The 19,427-nt window shown below is 25.7% G+C and overlaps 2 protein-coding genes across 5 annotated transcripts in view; one reads left to right on the top strand and one right to left on the bottom strand.

Annotated features, from left to right (window-relative positions):
- Positions 1 to 19,427, top strand: part of LOC126905181 (uncharacterized) — a 45,642-nt gene that overhangs the window by 11,264 nt on the left and 14,951 nt on the right. For all 4 annotated transcript variants that reach the window (XM_050684667.1, XM_050684666.1, XM_050684665.1 and 1 more), the window contains exon 3: positions 112 to 326. In XM_050684667.1, coding sequence (XP_050540624.1) covers positions 112 to 326 — 215 coding nt within the window. The remainder of the gene's footprint in view (positions 1 to 111; positions 327 to 19,427) is intronic.
- LOC126905184 (small nuclear ribonucleoprotein-associated protein B) lies at positions 11,791 to 14,675 on the bottom strand. The gene is made up of 6 exons (XM_050684674.1): positions 14,469 to 14,675; positions 14,153 to 14,246; positions 13,809 to 14,096; positions 13,354 to 13,479; positions 12,992 to 13,081; positions 11,791 to 12,918 (listed from the first exon to the last, which is right to left on the bottom strand). Exons 1-6 carry the CDS (start codon positions 14,469 to 14,471, stop codon positions 12,887 to 12,889), a joined length of 633 nt encoding a protein of 210 aa, XP_050540631.1. The 5' UTR covers positions 14,472 to 14,675; the 3' UTR covers positions 11,791 to 12,886.

Genomic DNA, 19,427 nt, shown 5'->3' with positions numbered 1-19,427 from the left:
AAAAAAAAAAAAAAAAAAAAAACACATCATAGTAAAACCAATACCTTCTCAGCTTCGCATCGAAGCTAAAATTTGTAAATAATTAATTATATTTTTTTTCTTTATTATTAGGTAGAGTTGATCACTGCAACAAAACTGTTGACATCTACGAAGATATAACTAGTCCTGAAGTGACTCCATTCAACATTGGAAAACCACTTTATTGTTCTTACCGATTTCGTTCCTTTAAAGGAACACCAAAAGATTACATATTAAGAATTAGATTTAAAAAATTCAAGTTTGGTGTATTGGTCAATGGAACATATTGTCAAGGAGGATTTATGCAGGTAATTATTACTTTTAATTATTTTTAAATTAATGAATTGTCATTACAAATAAAATATTTTTCGGTAAACATAAAATTGTTTGGACAACTTGACTACTGGCTGTTGAAATCGGAATAAACATTTAGTTCATAGCTTACAGTTATGGTTAATCAATTTATATTGTCTATTATAAAAATTGGAGTTTTATTAAAAGTCACAATTTCAAATGAGTAATAAGTAAAATTATTTTGTTTACAACTGTTTCTTTAAGTAACAAAAGTCTATAAAAAACGTTCATTCTACTTAAATGAACGATGGCGTTTTGTTTCAACGACTGTCGGGGGAGTAAAGTTTCACACTTTAATTATACAGTTTTCAACAATTTGTATTACATTTTGAATTACCGTAACATTGTGGCTTTATTAACGATGTTTTGTTGTATTTTTATAACTGATACTTATATATATACAGGGTGTTCAGTAAGTCAGGAAACGGGTTTCTATTGTTCTCATTGTTTGTATCAATGAGAACAATAGAAACCCGTTTCCTGACTTACTGAACACCCTGTATATATATGAAACGAAAACAACAACATTAAGTTTTTCATCAAATATTTTAATAAACGATTTAAAAACACCGTTAATATAATATTAAATTTCCCTTTAAATTCTCACCTTATTAATTGATTTTACAAAGTATTATAACTTTGTAAAATCAATTGATGCTTTGGAGTAAAAAAAGGTCAAACGCAATTTTTTTAATTCTCAATTTTTGATTAACTCATTAAATATCTATTTATTCTGAAGTTTTTATTGTGTTGATTAAATAGTAAGACAACTCAACATAAAATAATAAATTCCAAATAGTAACATAACAATTTTAAAACTAAAATGCTCTAATGAAAATTTATTACCATTAATAATCAAAACATTTTTATTTTAAAGTGATACTAAATATAATATTATGCATTAGCGTTTTAATTTTTGTTTTTTTTTTTTGAGAAATTGTTAGATATAATTTTTACATTATTATTTTTTATAAAGCCACTCGATTGAAGTTACATTATTATTAGATAGCACTTTTATAAATGAGAAAAAAATTAATTTTAGTCAAATATTTAGATGTTCTCTGTGTTTTCTTTCGTTAATCATAATTATAGTTTCATATTTTCAAATGGACTGCATTCAAATTTTATATTTTATCTTGAGTGTGCAACAATAGTTGGTGCGAAGCTAAATATAATCGTACCATTATTGTTCGAGCCTTTGTATAAATCTGTAGGACTAAAGAAAGCAATTAAATTAGAGTACAGTTGGATATAAAATATTATTTAAAATTCATCACCATTACCTCAGAGATTTATTTAAAAAATTCTTATAAAAAACTTGTATACACTTTATTTATTTAAACAAAGGGAAAAAGAAAAAAATTCGAGCCAAAGTAATTTTGAAGTCTGCGTAATGAAACATTTACAAAATCTAAATTCAAATCATCAAGCAGTTGATATTAAAAAACACAAACATTAAGATAATTTCTCTACATAAGAAAAGAATAAAGCATAAATAACAGCTGTTATATAAAATAAAAGTCCACGGGAATTGTTCGTAATATGAACTTAGTACGCAAATGTAGATTTTTCCATTGTTTGATGTCTGCAAATAATAATTCGTCGATTATTATTTTATGGTATATATAAATATTAACCATGAGATTACTAATAATGATTGGAAAGTATTTGTGTTATTTGAATAAAAAAACAAGTATTTGTAAATTAAACAAACAATCTTTATTTCTTTGAAGTTTCTTCGTTCTGTTTTTTGTGCTTAAGGATAGTCTTTGTAGTAGGACAACTTTATTTGGAAGAATTCGGTGAAATGCTTTTTACAACTTTTAAGAAGATATTATTTTTATAGATGGAAACAAAAAAGAATTATACAGTGTCGAAAAAAAATAAAAAATCTCAACTCCCCTCTGGCGACACCCTATTTTCATCAGCTGTATTATTGTTTCATATTATATATACATATAAATTTAACATTCAGCACGCCGATTGAATACAAAATTAATACTCCACCACAACATCTGCAGGTCAAGTACGATTTATCTAACGCTTGTATTGATGTTTTTGTATTTTATGTTAAGCCCTAGAGCAAAAATACATTTTTTATATATTTTTCACATACTAACGTCAATTATTATAACGCGCCGCGGGTAATTTCTATCGGATTTAAAGGAAACTCACCGATATTTAATACAGATGTATTTTAATATATAAAATACAAAAAATAATCTACTCCAATTTTTGTAGTTAAAAACGCATTTGTTTTACTGACTATGACGAAACACAATATGTGAAAGGATTTAAGTATCTGTGAGGCAGTAACAGTCTAATGGGAATTTAAATTCCATTTTTTTGTGCTGACTCAATGTATACACCAGCCAGTAATCTGAGTCGATCAATCTTGTGTTTTCATTTCATAAAATCTCGAAAGAGGAAACTTTTTTGTTTTTGCGAACATGTGAATTCGTTTGAACTTATGTACAGTTGATTTTAGATAATTTACGACTATGTATAATCCGACAAAATAAACTGTATATTAATACAACACACGTTCAACTCGGATTAAATATCTTGAAAATAATGAGAATAAAGAGTCCTTAAGGTTTTACACAAATAACGTTATCATTGGTGAATGTGGCAGGTAAACGTGAGATGAGGGTCTGTAAAACGAGATTAAAGCCGGTCCTTTTTAGGGACCAAGTTGAGCGCGTTGATCTCATAATACTACATAAAATGTTAGCGTAGGAATCGAGGCCAAAACCCATTCCTAACGGATCCTGCCTTGCATACGCCATACATAACCCCAAAGTACTTAATTAATTCGTTATCCCCCGAGAACAGCGCATAAAAAAATAATAAAAACAGTGCTAATATATAAATATTTTACAATGTAAATGAAGGTAATTGATAAAACATGACTAATTAAATTTAAAGTTGAAAAAAAGAGTAGAACGTCTTAAAATGCGTCTGATCGTTTTTCAGAATGCAAACGTCATTAGATGTAAAGTACAGAATCAATTACAATGTGTAAAACATTGAGTATTAAACATTTAACTCGTCCATATAAATTCCTTATCAAATAATAGGATAATAAACATTCTAAAATAAATAATTCAATCGGAATAATTCAATTAATTTTCAATCATTTTAATTTGCTTAAATAAAATCGTATAGAATGAAAATTCTATTAATAACAGAATATGAATAATTCAACAATAATTTATGCCATTTAAAATCAATTCATAAAAAAAACATCCTTAAAGCTGTGCCCATATTCTAAGTTATAATTAAAATATTTAGCATATTTTGTAATAAACTAAAATTAAAGAAAAGGTCTGCCTCTGACCAATGTAAATTTTTCTTAACAAAATGTTATATTGAAGAGGTCAAAGAGTATTAAAAAAGTTTATCGAGTCATTAAAAATACTTTGCAGATCTTGTTTCTAATAATTCAAAATAATTAAATGAAAACAACTTTTTTCGATACGTAGTATTGTTACGATAAAAATATTTTCTAAATGAAAATCAATTTTGGGTCGATAACAACTCACATAAACGTCTATGTTTTATTGTAACACACTACATTAAACGCGTATTTGGTTTTAAGAAATATTGAATTGTATTGAGTATCGAGTTCAACGGTCTTTTTATCTCCCGTTTTTACTGCCACAGGAAATTAGGAGTTCCTCTCGTACTTTGAAAAGTTTTTGTCGCATATAGTTAATTGGCAAAGGGTGCCCATTAAAACGCGATGGTCGTCATAGATTAGCTGACTGGTCGGGCGTAATACTTTAGATTGTATCGACTTTTACGGCACGGAACATTACTGCATTGTATATATACGTACATAATACACACACAATATAAATGTGTACAGGAAGTGTCCATCGGACAGGCGGAGAAAAATCCTTAAAGTACACCATTACAGTTGAGTATCGAATGGATTTATTACATAATCTATTGCATAGATAACACAGTGGCGGCGTATAAAATCATTTACACCGAATTAACCAGGCATTGAGATTTTCAGCGAATTCATACGGACCGTTTGCGCCAAAGATAAAAACCATCACCTTTAACAGTAGTGTATTGCGCCAGCTATTGTATAATTAATTAACTGTGCATTTTTTGGTTAGTTTTTCAATATTTCTAGTTATTTAATAAATATACCCGACTTCCAATTGTTGTTAATAAATTTCATAGGATTTGAACATGGTTTTTCATATTCCATCGATTTTTTTGAATAAGACATAAATATAAGAAAACAAATTATAGTTTTTAAAACTCAAAAAAATCAAGTGGAAAATATTTTGATTATTCAGAAAGTATTCAGTAAAATTAAACAAAAATGCGCAGTCTTGTGATGAATTACTTTTGAGTATATACAGAATGATTCTTTTATCGCTAACCACTCAAATTTTCTTATTTATTAACATTTTAAAGTAATAATTTTAGTTGAAGAGTGTGTGCTGCTATTTTTATCATTAAATTTTTCCTGGTCGTTCTTCCTCCCTCTTAGATTTAAAAAAGGTGAATAATTTCCGAAGTACTGATCCAAAAGTTGTTATCGACCAGTCATTTTCTTAATTAAATTATTTCCCATTTAATAAGCTAATTTTATATGTATGTTTCCATTAAAAAAGATTAAGTTGAAACTACTATAAGATATCAAGGATAAACCTAAAAATTATTTTATAACGGGTAATTTAAAATATATATGTAACTAACAAAGGCCGAACATTTTTTTTTTTCAAATAACTTAATATTTTAAATGAATTTAAATGGCTAGCGTTAAAAGAATCATTCTGTAATAGAGAAACTTCTTATTAGACATGCGCTATTCATGAGAAAACTGTATTTCTTTAAATTATTTATCGTAAGTGAAAACCAAACTCATTGTAAAATAATACATATGTAGAGCATAACCTAATTGGATTTACGAAACCACATGAAAAACTTTCACATTTTTTTAAAATAGCAAAATTCACTGAAAATAAAAGTTACTTTATGAATTATATATATATATATATATATATTTATATACGAAGAAATGGTACAAAGTTTTATTCTTAAGCGTAATTGAAATGTTTTCAGTATTTTTGTCGAGTCTGTAAAGTTGTAATTTTCTTATTATAACATTATGCATATATCAAAAGATAATAAAATCCTGCTAATGATGTTTAAGTTTGATTTATAATATTATTTTGCAACTAAGGTTAAAGAAACTTTGTATACAATATTTAGATGTGTATTTTTTGAAATTAAAAAGTTTTATAATCTATTTACCTTTTAAGTTGTACTACATTATATTTTCAAATGAGGTTTTGAAACTTGGCATAGGCTTAGAGCTTAAAATAATTACATTAAGCAAATCCTCAAGAAAATCATAAAAGAGATACACACGTTTAAAGATACCAATTATATACTATAAACCAGCGTATCAAAAGAGAAACAAATTTGATTTGAAAAATAAAAAAACTTAGAATTCTATCAAACAAACTTAAAATAATCTTAATGATGAAAATTTAAAAAATAATTACGTGAATAAGATATGATTTGATGGTATTAATGATAATTTTTCTTAAAAAAAAATCATTTAAATCTTTAATGCACCATTGAAGTTTAGTCTATACCAGTATGATATTAATTATAGACTAAGATGAATTCAAAATCTTATTCTGGTAAGCTTGACAAATAAATTAATTGTTTAATGAGAAAAATTAAATAAAGAGTTTCATATTAAAGTCAAAATTTTAGTACCAGGAAGTTGTCATAGATAGGTAACATCTTTGTTAAGTCGTCTTATTGAAAAACGTTGAAGGTCACTTGAAAATGCTAACTAGGCGTTAGATACCTTGACATATGATCGCATAGATTCCTAGAGTTTGATATTTGTATTAAAATACCGATGCCGGTCTAAAGTAATAATTGTGTGAACTCGTCGTATCATATCTTTTGAATTCCTAGTAAAAAAGTTCATTCTTGTAAATGTTTAATAGCGGTAAAGTGCATTGGTCAAGCCGCAGCTCGTCGCTTAATTACCGCGGCAATCATTCACCATGACGTAACTGTAGCCTCAAAAATCTCAAATCGATGCGACTTCATTAGTGATTAGTAATTACTAGCAGAAATATATACCTGCATAATTACTAATTTTACATGTATGTATTAATATAATTTAAGATTTTAGAATAATTTTTTTTGTATACCAAGTCTGCAGATATCATTATGTCAGTTGTGGCCGGCGCCATGCATTGCTATCGATGGATGTACATTCTATAGTCGTGCGTCGTGAGGACTCTTCCAGAGAGACCTAAGTAACATTGAGCATTGTATACCAACCTATAAAAATAATGTGATAACATAACGGTTATGATAAGCCGAATTTTCATAGAAGTTGTGTTCAAAATATAACGGGAATATTCGTTTTTTGAAAAAATGATTTATTTGTTTGTCTACAAACATTTGTATGTTATCGCCTTCAAAAAAGTTCCCATTAGATATTATGCACTTGTACCAACCCTTCTTCAATCCTCAAAACACATCTTAAACTCGATCTTTGGGATAGTCTTCAGCTCATTCAGCGATGCGCTTTTAATGTCATCTATGCTTGTAAAACGACAGCCCTTTAAGGCCTCTGTATTTATTGAAATAGAAAAAAGTCACACGGAGCCATGTCTGGTGAGTATGGAGGCTGGGGTATCGTTATAGTATTGTTTTTAACTAAAAATTCACGAACAAGCAATGAAGTGTGAGCAAGTGCATTATAGTGGTGCGAAAACCATGATTATTTTCCCATACATCCGGGCGTTTTTTTCGGATTGCTTCACACAAACGGCATTGAACTTATTGGCAGTACTCCTTATTGACCTTGTGGTCAAGAATTCATGATGCACTACGCCATTAAAATCGAAAAACATAGTGAACTTAACCTTCACGTTTGATTGTCGAACCTTTTTCGGTCTAGGCGATCCAGAATGCTTACACTGAGACGATTGTGCCTTAGTTTCGCCGTCCTATCCATAAATTCATGGTTCGTCATCTATATCGTCGTTGATTTCATTAAGACACTCCTGAAAAACTTCCATTCGCTATTGTTTTTGATCAAAATTCCACAATTTTGGAACAGATTTTTCTGCTCTCGTTTCATACCCAACGTTCGAAAAATTTTTATGGCATGAGCCAATCGAAACTTCAACATCAGCAGCAACTTTACTGATTGTGATTCGGTGATTGTTTATAAACATTTCTTTCACTTTTTTCATGTTTTCATCGATTTTTGATGTGCTGGGTGTTCGTCATATTTCACGTCCATCTTTGAAACACTAATACCACTCATAAACCCTTGTTTTACTCATGGCAGACTCATCATAGGCCTTTGTTAACATTTCATACACTTTGTTGTACATTATTTCATTTTTTACGCAAAATTTGATATAAATCCTTTGATTTATTTTTTTTAACAAACTAAAATCGCCGATCTATTTAAAACACATCTGACCTTATCGGCTACCACTGACAAAGTAAAAAATTAATACAGCTGAAAATTTTATCATACTTTAGGGACATGTGGTCCCAACATTATGACAACATTTTTTTGATAATCGGACTTTCCAAACCCGCGGAATTTAAAAATTCCCTTTATTTTCTGAACACACCTCGTATATTTTTTTTATCATAGTAAATGATGATGCCAATTAAAGCTAATAAAAGTGTTTTGATTTTCAACTAAGATAATTATGTGTCAGTGCCATATTTATGAAAGGATATTTATTCATAGTTCCCTCGAAAGGAGTCCTTGACAAATATTAGTTGTACATCGTTTATAATTATTAAGGACGAATAAAATTTTGGATGATTAACGAAAGCGGGTAAAAAGACAGGGTTGTTATTTTTTGAACTATTTTTTAAAATTTGTATTGGTCTTATGAGACGTTTTAAACAGGTTTTTCTTAAACATGGTTTTTACTACCCTGTTAAATACACGTGATAAAACACATTTTTACTAAACAATTATAATAAGAATAAATATTACAGTAAACATAAGTTTTGACAATATTGAACAAAAAGTCAGAAAATATTTGTCAACACTTCAATATTAGTCGTTATTTATTTTTATAAAAATCCTATTACTAAATAAAAGAAAGAATGTCATTTTTTTATTTATGTATTTTTTTTTATTTAGTATACATAAAACATTAGGAACTGATCTTGATAATTTAAAAAAGGGTAGTACAATCCCCATGAAAACTAAGTAAATATTGTTGGGTTAGGTACAATTTCAAGGCTTTGGTTTTTTTGCTTGCCTTGCTTATTACATTTTTGTGACGAGAAATAAGTCGCTTAATTAGTATATGACTTTTCAATTTAAAAATTTTGGCTTATTCAAGTTGTATGTATGTCTTGATTTATAAGTCATTAAATATTTTTAAGGGCTTTTCCTTTTACCTTGTAAGGGTAACAACTTTATATTTTTTAATAATAACACACAGTGGTAACATTTCTAATATTTTATCTATTAAAATATTTATGTTATTATTAAAAAAATAAAGTTAATTGCCTTATAAGGAATAAATAATAAATAATACTAAACATAACAAATATAAATTCTCAAAATTATAAATTTAGGATAAATTAAGTGGTTATCTATAAATAAATCACCTCGTTTATATTTGAACATAACTATAGTAGTAATTATATCATAGTTACCGTTACTATTATAGTAGTAATGTTTACTGACTTTCTTGTTGTGTATTAATTATTGATTCTGAGCGAAGAATTTTTTTGGGGGAGCTTAGTTTTAAATTGTACTGGATTTATGAATTGTAAATCCAGGCGTCAATTGAAACGTAAAAGTGAGGTATCTATAAATGTGATTTATGAATTTAAATATTACCCTAAGCCAAATTTTAATGTAATTGGTTGAAATTTTAATGATTATTGGTTAAAGGATATTAGCGAATATTACCATTTACAAAAGCACATTATACTCTGTAGACATCTATTATAATTTACAACGCAAACAATCGCATTTGGCTGTTATTAAATTTTTAATCACAATAATAATAATACCATAGAACCCATTTTACATTGGCCTATTGTGTCCTTTTTGTGTGGCGCTTAATACTTGTATTGTCACATATTCAAGCAATAAATAGCACAATATTAAGTAATAAGTTAGCATCCCTCAAACGTAGTGATAATATTGAACTTTATTTATTGACTTCAAAACTAAAATGTTTTAGTATTTTAAATAATTTATTATGTTTCATTAATATATCACAACTTACGCTTATTTATGCTTATAATAATATAATATATAAATAATCATAATAATAATTAACAATAATTATATCAATATGACATTTTGTAAAAAAAAATCCAAATAATAATTATTTTAATTAAAGATATGGTATAAATGAAAAATTATATTATAAATAGTACTGGTGATTGATAAAAATTTTATCCAGTTGCAATGTTTAAAGTATTTGTAAAAATAAGTATTATTTACAGACTATATAGAACTCAAAAAACCATTTTATAAAGATGACCACTTAATATTCATTTAGAAATTAAAATCAATTAGTATAGGTGAGTAAGACTGTGATAAGGGGAGCGGGAACAATACCAGTGCCAAAAAATATAATACATGTGTTGACATAAAGTGTACCTTCTTTAAAAATATATTTAATAGGGGTACCAATGACAGTTAACAGGGAATTGTAGGAGAGCGTATAATTACTTAGTTTTTATCTTATTTAACATATTATAAGATATTTACCCTTTTATTAAAAAAAAATATAGTCATTTAATTTTGATTTTTAATTTAATGAAAATATAACCAATTGTTCTAATATTTTAACAAGTAACTTCATTGTTCTTTCTAATAATTAAAAAAGACCTTCTATGCTTTATTTATTAACTCAAAATTATAATTATGATTCTCCATCGTATTTTTTACAAAAATACTTTAGCCATGTTAAAGAACAACTTAATGTTACTTTAAAATGTTAAATTTTATTTTTATGATGTAAACATATAACTTTGTTCCATATTTATGTATATTATCTGTACCGATTGGCTTTTCATGCGCTATTTAATAAATAATATTTAAATAACAACATCGAGTCAGCAAATTTAAATTAAAATTACTATGCATTAAATTTGATGTTTTAACAATTTTATAATTTATATTTTTAATATTTAGTTAAAGAGCTTGGGAATTTTTTTTGTTCCCTATAAATAATTTTCAAATATTTATAGTTGTATACTCAAGTTTTAATGATAAACAGAAATAATTATTTAAGTTATGCTCTATATAATGTCGTTGTTAACCTAGCTCAGAAAACAATCCCAAGAAATTATTGTTGTTTATTGTTTAAGATTCTCATTTTTTTTTCTCTATTTTAACTCGATAAAACCAATTTAATTTTTCATCTTTTTTTTTACCATTGTTAAGTTTTTGTTGTACGATTATTTAAAATCTATTATAATGCAATGTAAAATCACTAATTATAAACAAAACAAGAAAACTCATTTCGTATAACTTGAAAAATTATCAATTTTAAATACGTTTAATTAACCAGGGTCCATAAATAAATATATTTATGGCTAAAAGCACTTATATATACTCCTTGAACTATTACCCCTGTGCCTGAACTTGTATTAATCCGATTCAAATCTAAGAACATAAATTATGCGTTAATTTTTTTACAAGACTAAAAAAATACATTTCCGTAGTTTATCTGTTAGGTATTGAAATATATAATTCTACAAATTCCTTAAAAAAAAATTAAAGAATATTAATCAAATAAAACTTTTGAGATGTTTTGTCCATTATTTCAGAATTAGCTCCTCTTTCAAGTTGTTTTATAAAATTTGATTAGTTCTATAAATTGCCGATTTACCTTAAAAAGTGCTTGGTATAAGATTGCTAAAATGGGTTTTTGTCACAGATTGAAAAACAAAATTGTTTCAGTGAAAAATTATCTAATCTTCTATGTCTTTTTTTTTAGGTTTTATGACAATTCTATGTTTTTTTAAATTATGACTATTTAGTAGTTAATTAGAATGAAAATATAATATTCAATCTCATTCATCAAATTTTTAGGAAACTGCATAATCAATAATTATTAATACTGTTCTAGTGACACAATTAGTTATAACATTTAAGAACTCAATTTATTTCCAGAGAAAAATATATTTTTGAGTTTTACAAAATGATTAACAAATAATTTAAAAGTAAATTGTTCATAGTAATAGTTTTTAAAAATGATCTAATTAAATAATTCCTGTTTTACCCTACTTCTTAATTATCATCTTTATTAATTACACAAACTGATAATTTTTAAAATCATAGATTTTTTAGTTTGTAAATTTTATCAAAGTAACAGCATTAGTAGCTAGTACATGGAGTATTTTATAAATACAAGTGTAATTTTAAAGAAGAGATTTATACAGATCATTCTTTTAATATTAACCTTTCAATTTTTCTTAAAGTAATAATTAACAAGAAAATTATTTTTGCATTTTTAGTAGAGGTCAGATGTGGGTTATGTTGTTTATATTATTACACATTACTCTGACATACTCTTCTTCCACTCTATATTTAAAAATATTAGTTAATTCCGAAGTACTGGTTCAAAAGTTGTTATAAACAAGTCATTTTCTTATTTGAATAGTTTTTTATTTCATAAGTTTGTTAAATATGTATATTGTCATTTAAAAAAATCAAGTTTGCACTTTTTATAAGGTTTAATGGATAAATTTAAAAAATATTTAATAATTAATAAGTCAAATAATAAACAAAATTATTTTAAGAGAAATCGATAATAATATTAAAAGAAGTAACCTGTACAATGTACAGTGTACATTTATAATCTGAACTTTAAATTATTTAAAGATAAACTTAACATTTTGTAAAAGTAATTACCTAAATATTTGAAATTAGACATTGGATTTCACCTTTCATTCCACTTCTATATCCTCTTTATGAATACCATACATTCTCATTTAAAAACCGCTATTCACTTCTTTTCTAATTAATCTCAATAAAAAATTAATGCAAAGTGTAAAATTTATTATTTTATTTACAAAAAGTGTCCACTTAAATATAGTGCACAAGTAGCACTAGAGTTGTAAACAAATATTACTTAGATTATACAGTCCAAATTAATTTGTATACTTTAAATGATTGAATAATGCTAAAATAACATAAGTTACTTTGAATTTTTAACAGATTAAAATGATACAATTATATGAAGAACATACTAAATTGGAAAATAATTTAGTAATAAATATGTTATTTTTAGAATATGATTAAAAATATTACATTTTTAAATATAAGGATATTTTATTTGTCAAGAGATATTTAGTTAATAATAAAATTGTTTTTTTTTCAATAGCTGGAAATGGCATAAAATACTTAATATATACTGTTGTATAAGCATTGGAGGATTATCAATATACTGCAATTATGAAATGAATTTTGTTGAATCATTACAAATAAATTGATCATTCACTAATACCCTCTAGGAGGACCACTCGGAGGCCCTAGAATAATACAATAAAAAATTATTGAAAATTTCAAGAAATTTTATCATTACTAATTTTAATCAATACTAACCTCTCATCATTGGTGGAGGTCCACGCATGTTATTAGTTGGCATAGGAGGTGGTCCACCTCGTCCCATTCCAGACATTGGTGGCATACCAGCTAAGAATGTATTTCAAATTTATTAATATTTTAAACAAATTACAATAAAATCAAATTTATTAAGCGTATGAAAATTTAAATGATACTTATTTAACAAGTTAATTTTATCCAACATATCTTATAAAGTACCTTCAAATTTTAACAATAATCAATAATGTAAGAATTAAGATTTTGTGGATAGATAGAAAGTTTATTTCATACATAATTGTTTAATAAATTATAAATTTATTTATTACTATCCTTAAATTATCAATATAAAGAAAATAACCTACCCATCATTCCAGGAGGTGGAGCCATAATAGGAGGACCACGTATTGGTGGCTGAGCTGGAGCTCCTCTTGTAGGTGCCATTGCAGCTGGAGCAGGACCTCCAACACCTCTAACTGGTCCTTGTAATCCTGTAAAAAAATGTAAGACTTGATTTCATGTTCTGTTACAATGGTTTTATTATTATTATATACACATGAAATTAAAGAGATGAGAAGATGATTGTGTTAATTGATAATTACAAAACTTCAGAGTTATTAAATAATTTTTAGTAAACATTAGAATAAGTCAAAAATTTGTTCAACATTGTGAATATACTAAAATAATGTTATCTGGACAATACAATTATTTTCAAAAAGATGTATCAACTATCATTCAAATATGTTAATCAACTTTATCTACTATGAGATTACTCTTTTCGAAAAAAAAAAAAATATTTAATACGGTACAAAATTATTACCTGGTGTAGCAGCAGTTGGCATAACTGATGGCATACCTCGACCAGCAGCTCGACTTGAGCCAGGACCACCTACTGAACCTGGTAATGGAACTCTAGGTAATCCTTCTTCTGGAGGAGGTGGTCCTTCAATTGTAATAGAAACTATATTTTGACCACGTAACAATACAAAACCTAATACACGTTTTTCTTCTCTTGGTTCTGCTGGCATAGTAGGTACTTTGGCTTTGCTCTTTAGTCTACGAAACTCTTCACAATCCGATAAAATTAAATTCATATGTTTATCAAAAGCTAAAATGGAAAAAAATATTAATATTTTACTGTATTTTGACAAAATATTTTATTACCTTTGAAAGTACCAATAAACATTCTAGAGTCTTGTAAAATCACACGCACTCTGTAATTGATGTGCTGCATCATTTTATTATTTTTGGTAACCGGCTAAAATAAAGAATTAAGACATCAATCATAATTTATAATTATGATATAAAATTTTTAATACTTAACATAGAATTATGACAAAATCATAAAATAAAAGTAATTATCCTAAGGGTTAGTTAATTCAATGGTAGTTTTTAATAAGAAAAGAATTTTTAATATAGAATTCGATTAAAAATGAATATACATACTAAAAAGTTTATTTATAAATAAATAGTAACTTACCATTTTCGTGGCTTTATATATTCTAGTTACGTAATGATAAAAATTCCACAATTACAAAATTGCGAACATCAAAATACAAAAATTATTTAGCTTTATTTTTCATTAATTTATTTCAATAAAGCTATTAACGATCCAAATCGTTAAAACACACGATTCGGCATTGACAAAACATAACCAGTAAACAAACTTGCCTGACAATCGATTACACTGAACTGAGGAACGTTTCATATTTACCGCTAACAGAATTACAAAAACGAATTTACAGGGTAGCCAAAACCAATAAATAAACTTCTCTTATGGGTATAACACGATTGTTATTGATAAAACCCTCATTTTAACTTTTATTCACCAAAAATGACTAAAAAGTAGTATTTTGAAATATGCATTATAAATATACGCCAGTATCAGCTGTACCTAATCGCACTACATACCCACTCAAAGTACTAAAATGCTTATCACTTAATATATAAATGACGTAAGTTGTTAATAATCCATCAACATTATTGTAGGAAAACATCTAAAAAAATGTCAATCTTGTAATATCAAAATAATTGAAAAAAAAAATTTTTGTTAACAAATAATGAAAAATTTGATTGTAACATTATTTAAGAGTGCATAAATTATTACAAACAATATTGAAGCATATTATTAATTATTTCAAAAGTTATAAGCATGGGTTGGGACATAAGTCCCGTCCCTACTGAATAAATGATATAATTATAGCATTTGCTTATTTTTATTGTTTGAAATATAATGCAGTAAAACATTATATATGTTTATGTCATGTCATGATGATTTCATATATAAAATTTGTAAGTGCTTTCTTTTGCATCTATTGACGATTTATAAACATTTTTCCTTTTTTCATCATTTTTGCTTTTTTTTAGCGATTTTATAATTCAAATTCTTATTTTATTGAAAACCCTAGTAAACATTTAATTATTCAATGGTATGATATATTAAAAAATAAATTTAGTTTTTAATTTGAATTAATTACACCGGCACACAAAAAAAAAAAGTTGTCTGTACTTTTGACCGGACCCACCTACGGACCTATGTATTTTGACCCGTTGAATCCGAATTTGAAGTCCGTTTGGCCCGGTCACCCTTCAGATTTGAGTAAAATGCAAAAAACCAAAAAATTGCAAAAAACTGCAATCAAAGCGATGAAAAAAATTTTGTGGACCCTGATCAAGTATGATTTTCATGTATTTCAATTTACTGAAACTGAATCTGAACGTTAATTAGCCTGTTGAGTCGTCAACATTTAAAAAATAGCAAAAAAAACCAAAAATTGCAATAAATCATGAAAAATCGAAATTATTGAGATGAAAACAATTTTTTGGATTCAGATTGAGTATGATTTTTATGTATTTTATTCCACTGAATTTGAATCTGAAGTTTTCTTGTCCAATTAACGTTTTAAAATAAAAAAAAATCTCAAAAAAACCAAAAAAATCAGGAAAATTGTAGTTATAAATATGAAAAAAAATTTATAGAACACGATTAAATACTTTTCTTGTATTTTTTCACGCATAAAATAGGAGTTTAGAATATGAAAATATAAAAAATTGTAATATTTATAAAAAAAATGACTAGAATGAAGAGAACGATTTTCTCGAATTTTAACCTCTTCATGCACGGTGGCATCATATGATACCACTAAATTGTATAATTTATGTAAAATCGGAAAATTGTGGTAGCCATGTTATTATTGTTTTTGTTTAATGTACGGAATGTTAGGCATCGGTCTACTTGGTTATTTTATCATTTGTGTTATCATTGAAAGAGATATATTAATAAACGCGAAACTGTTTTGTGCATTTGAAAAAGTCAAATTTTACTTTTTTTTTATATATAATTAACGATCAAATAATGTAAGTATATTTATAACTAATTACTTTTATTACATAATATAGTACGATCTATTCATATTTGGCAATATTGAAACAATATAATGTTGTTATGTATTCGAAATTGCTTAGGTACCATGTGGTATTGAATGATACCACTGTGCCTATTATATGAAAAATAATAACAATTTATACTATGATGTTTTTTTTTCTAGTTGAAAATAGATCTCAGGGATAAAGATATATATATTTTTTTTTTTTGATTTAGAAATCCCTAGTGATTCAGAATGTGCTGTATGTCCAGAATGTATGAGAGCATTTCACACTAAATTAATAAAAAATTGACTACAGTATATATTATTTTGTTAAATACTTTTAAAATATGTTATAAAACTTATATTCAGTTAAAAAACTGAAGTTATCAGAAGTCTGAAATTTAAGAAAAATACCTAGTCTTATTTATAATTTTTTAAATATTATTTGTTTATTATTATTCAATATTGATCTTTTAAAATTTGTTTTATTATATATATTCTATGAACTTAATTTTATGATTATAATTTATGAAGTTTTTCTAAAAGTTGATGTTTGTAATTTTTTTCTTTTTAATATAAAATAAAGTATGTTAGATAAAATTAAATAATATGAATATTTTTTTTTTCAAATATTGCACGATGGTATCATATGATATCATATACTAAAACCTTATTTTTAGTAAGTCAAAATCAAAAAAAAAAATTATTTTTTATTTTTACTAATATCATAAGATAATTATCTATTTGATTTGCAATTTAAATATTTTATTATTAAGGAAAAAAATCTCGCGCATAAAGAGGTTAAAATTCGAGAAAATCGTTCTCTTCATTCTAGTCATTTTTTTTATAAATATTACAATTTTTTATATTTTCATATTCTAAACTCCTATTTTATGCGTGAAAAAATACAAGAAAAGTATTTAATCGTGTTCTATAAATTTTTTTTCATATTTATAACTACAATTTTCCTGATTTTTTTGGTTTTTTGAGATTTTTTTAAATTTTAAAACGTTAATGGGACAAGAAAACTTCAGATTCAAATTCAGTGGAATAAAATACATAAAAATCATACTCAATCTGAATCCAAAAAATTGTTTTCATCTCAATAATTTCGATTTTTCACGATTTATTGCAATTTTTGGTTTTTTTTTGCTATTTTTTAAATGTTGACGACTCAACAGGCTAATTAACGTTCAGATTCAGTTTAAGTAAATTGAAATACATGAAAATCATACTTGATCAGGGTTCNTTGAAATACATGAAAATCATACTTGATCAGGGTCCACAAAATTTTTTTCATCGCTTTGATTGCAGTTTTTTGCAATTTTTTGGTTTTTTGCATTTTACTCAAATCTGAAGGGTGACCGGGCCAAACGGACTTCAAATTCGGATTCAACGAGTCAAAATACATGTCTGTAGGTCAAAAGTATAGACAACTTTTATTTTTTTGTGTGCTGGTGTTATTTTTAATAAATTCATTGCATTTTAATTTTTAGAAACCCATATTCAAGATTAAATAAAATTCCTAAAAATTAAAGCCATACTTTGTTTTTATGAATGAGTTTTATTTTTAATTTTATTATTTTTATTAACAGTAATATTTTTAATGATATTTTTGTGTATTATGTGAATAATATAGATTTATAATTTATTCAGATTTTTTTATCAACTAATTAATTTAAGGTGTATAGTGTTGAGCGATGGTAATACTAGTTGTTGACAACTCTATAGTATTAAGTTGCATCTACCGCCGTAAATGAACGGATAGGTGACCATACGTGCGCTTTTACTGTAATAAAAAAACTCTGTGTTCCAGTGCAGAAGGAATCAGGAAACCATAAATTAAAAATAAGAATATTTATGAAAACTTTTTTTATTGCTTTTGTTAGTTAAATGTGTATCTTCATTTATCTTTTATAAAATAATTTTTAGATTCATTACTTTATATTTTATGAGTCGGACCTGAGTTTAATGGTCTAAAAAATATTAGAAATATCTTTAAAAACTTCTAAAATTATCTTATAGAAATTTCTTAAACTAATTAAAACTCCCTAAAAAAGTTTAAAATAACATGTGAAATATCAATATATGCTCTATAAAATCACTTAAAATAAAAAGTATTCTATTAAAATGCTCTAAATTAAAAAATTCTGTAAAAAGTTATTTTAATTTTTTTGTATATGTACATTTATTTAATTTTGCATAAAAAAAAAGATGAATTGTTTAAAAACTATTTCACATTTTAAAAATACCGTTTTTTTTAAACAATATTTTTTTATTGCTGCAATTATAACAATATATTTAACTTTTTACTTCTTTAAAAATATTTCTGTATAAAAATACAGATAATTGTCATCATTTTTTGAAGGCTAAATCCTCATTAACTCCCCAGATTGTGCATATGTACATTTGTATATATAACGTAACAAAAAAGTAGTACATATTAATAATGTTCATGGCTAAAAGTAATTTTTGCCTTATATGCTCCAAAAAGTTTTTAAATAAGCTAAAAACTATAAAAATACCTTTAAAGTAAAAAATATGATACAAAATACAGTATAATGCTAAATAAAAGTTACAATAAAGAATTATCTTAGACGACGTTCTTCAAGCTTAAATAAAATATATATATAGAATTACATATGTTATAAATAATTTAAAAATAAAACTTTTTAGTTAATTTAATAATCTAGTTATCTAAAGTTTACACTCCTTTAAGGTATAAAGGATAGACCTAAAATTTATTTTACATAGAATAATAAAGATAAATAAAGATACATATTCAACTAAAAAAGTAATAAAAAACTTGTTCACATAAATTATTATTTTAACGTAAATTGAGTGGCTAGTGATATTAGAATCACTCTCTATATATTTTTTAAAACTTTATACAAATATTTAAAATTTTCTTTAAAAATATTTAAACTATTCTGTCCAAAGCTTCCCCACCAAAAAAAAAAAAATCTTAGTTCCCAAATATTTTGGGAATGTTACATGTTTTTTAGCTTCGATGCGAAGCTGAGAAGGTATTAATTTTACTATGATATGTTTTTTTTTTTTTTTTTTTTTTT

The sequence above is a fragment of the Daktulosphaira vitifoliae genome, unplaced genomic scaffold, assembly GCF_025091365.1.
Source record: "Daktulosphaira vitifoliae isolate Bord-2020 unplaced genomic scaffold, ASM2509136v1 Scaffold_4, whole genome shotgun sequence".
NCBI classification, from domain to species: Eukaryota; Metazoa; Arthropoda; class Insecta; order Hemiptera; family Phylloxeridae; genus Daktulosphaira; species Daktulosphaira vitifoliae.
The sequence above is the reverse complement of the archived record's forward strand: the minus strand, read 5'-3'. Positions and strand labels throughout refer to the sequence as shown.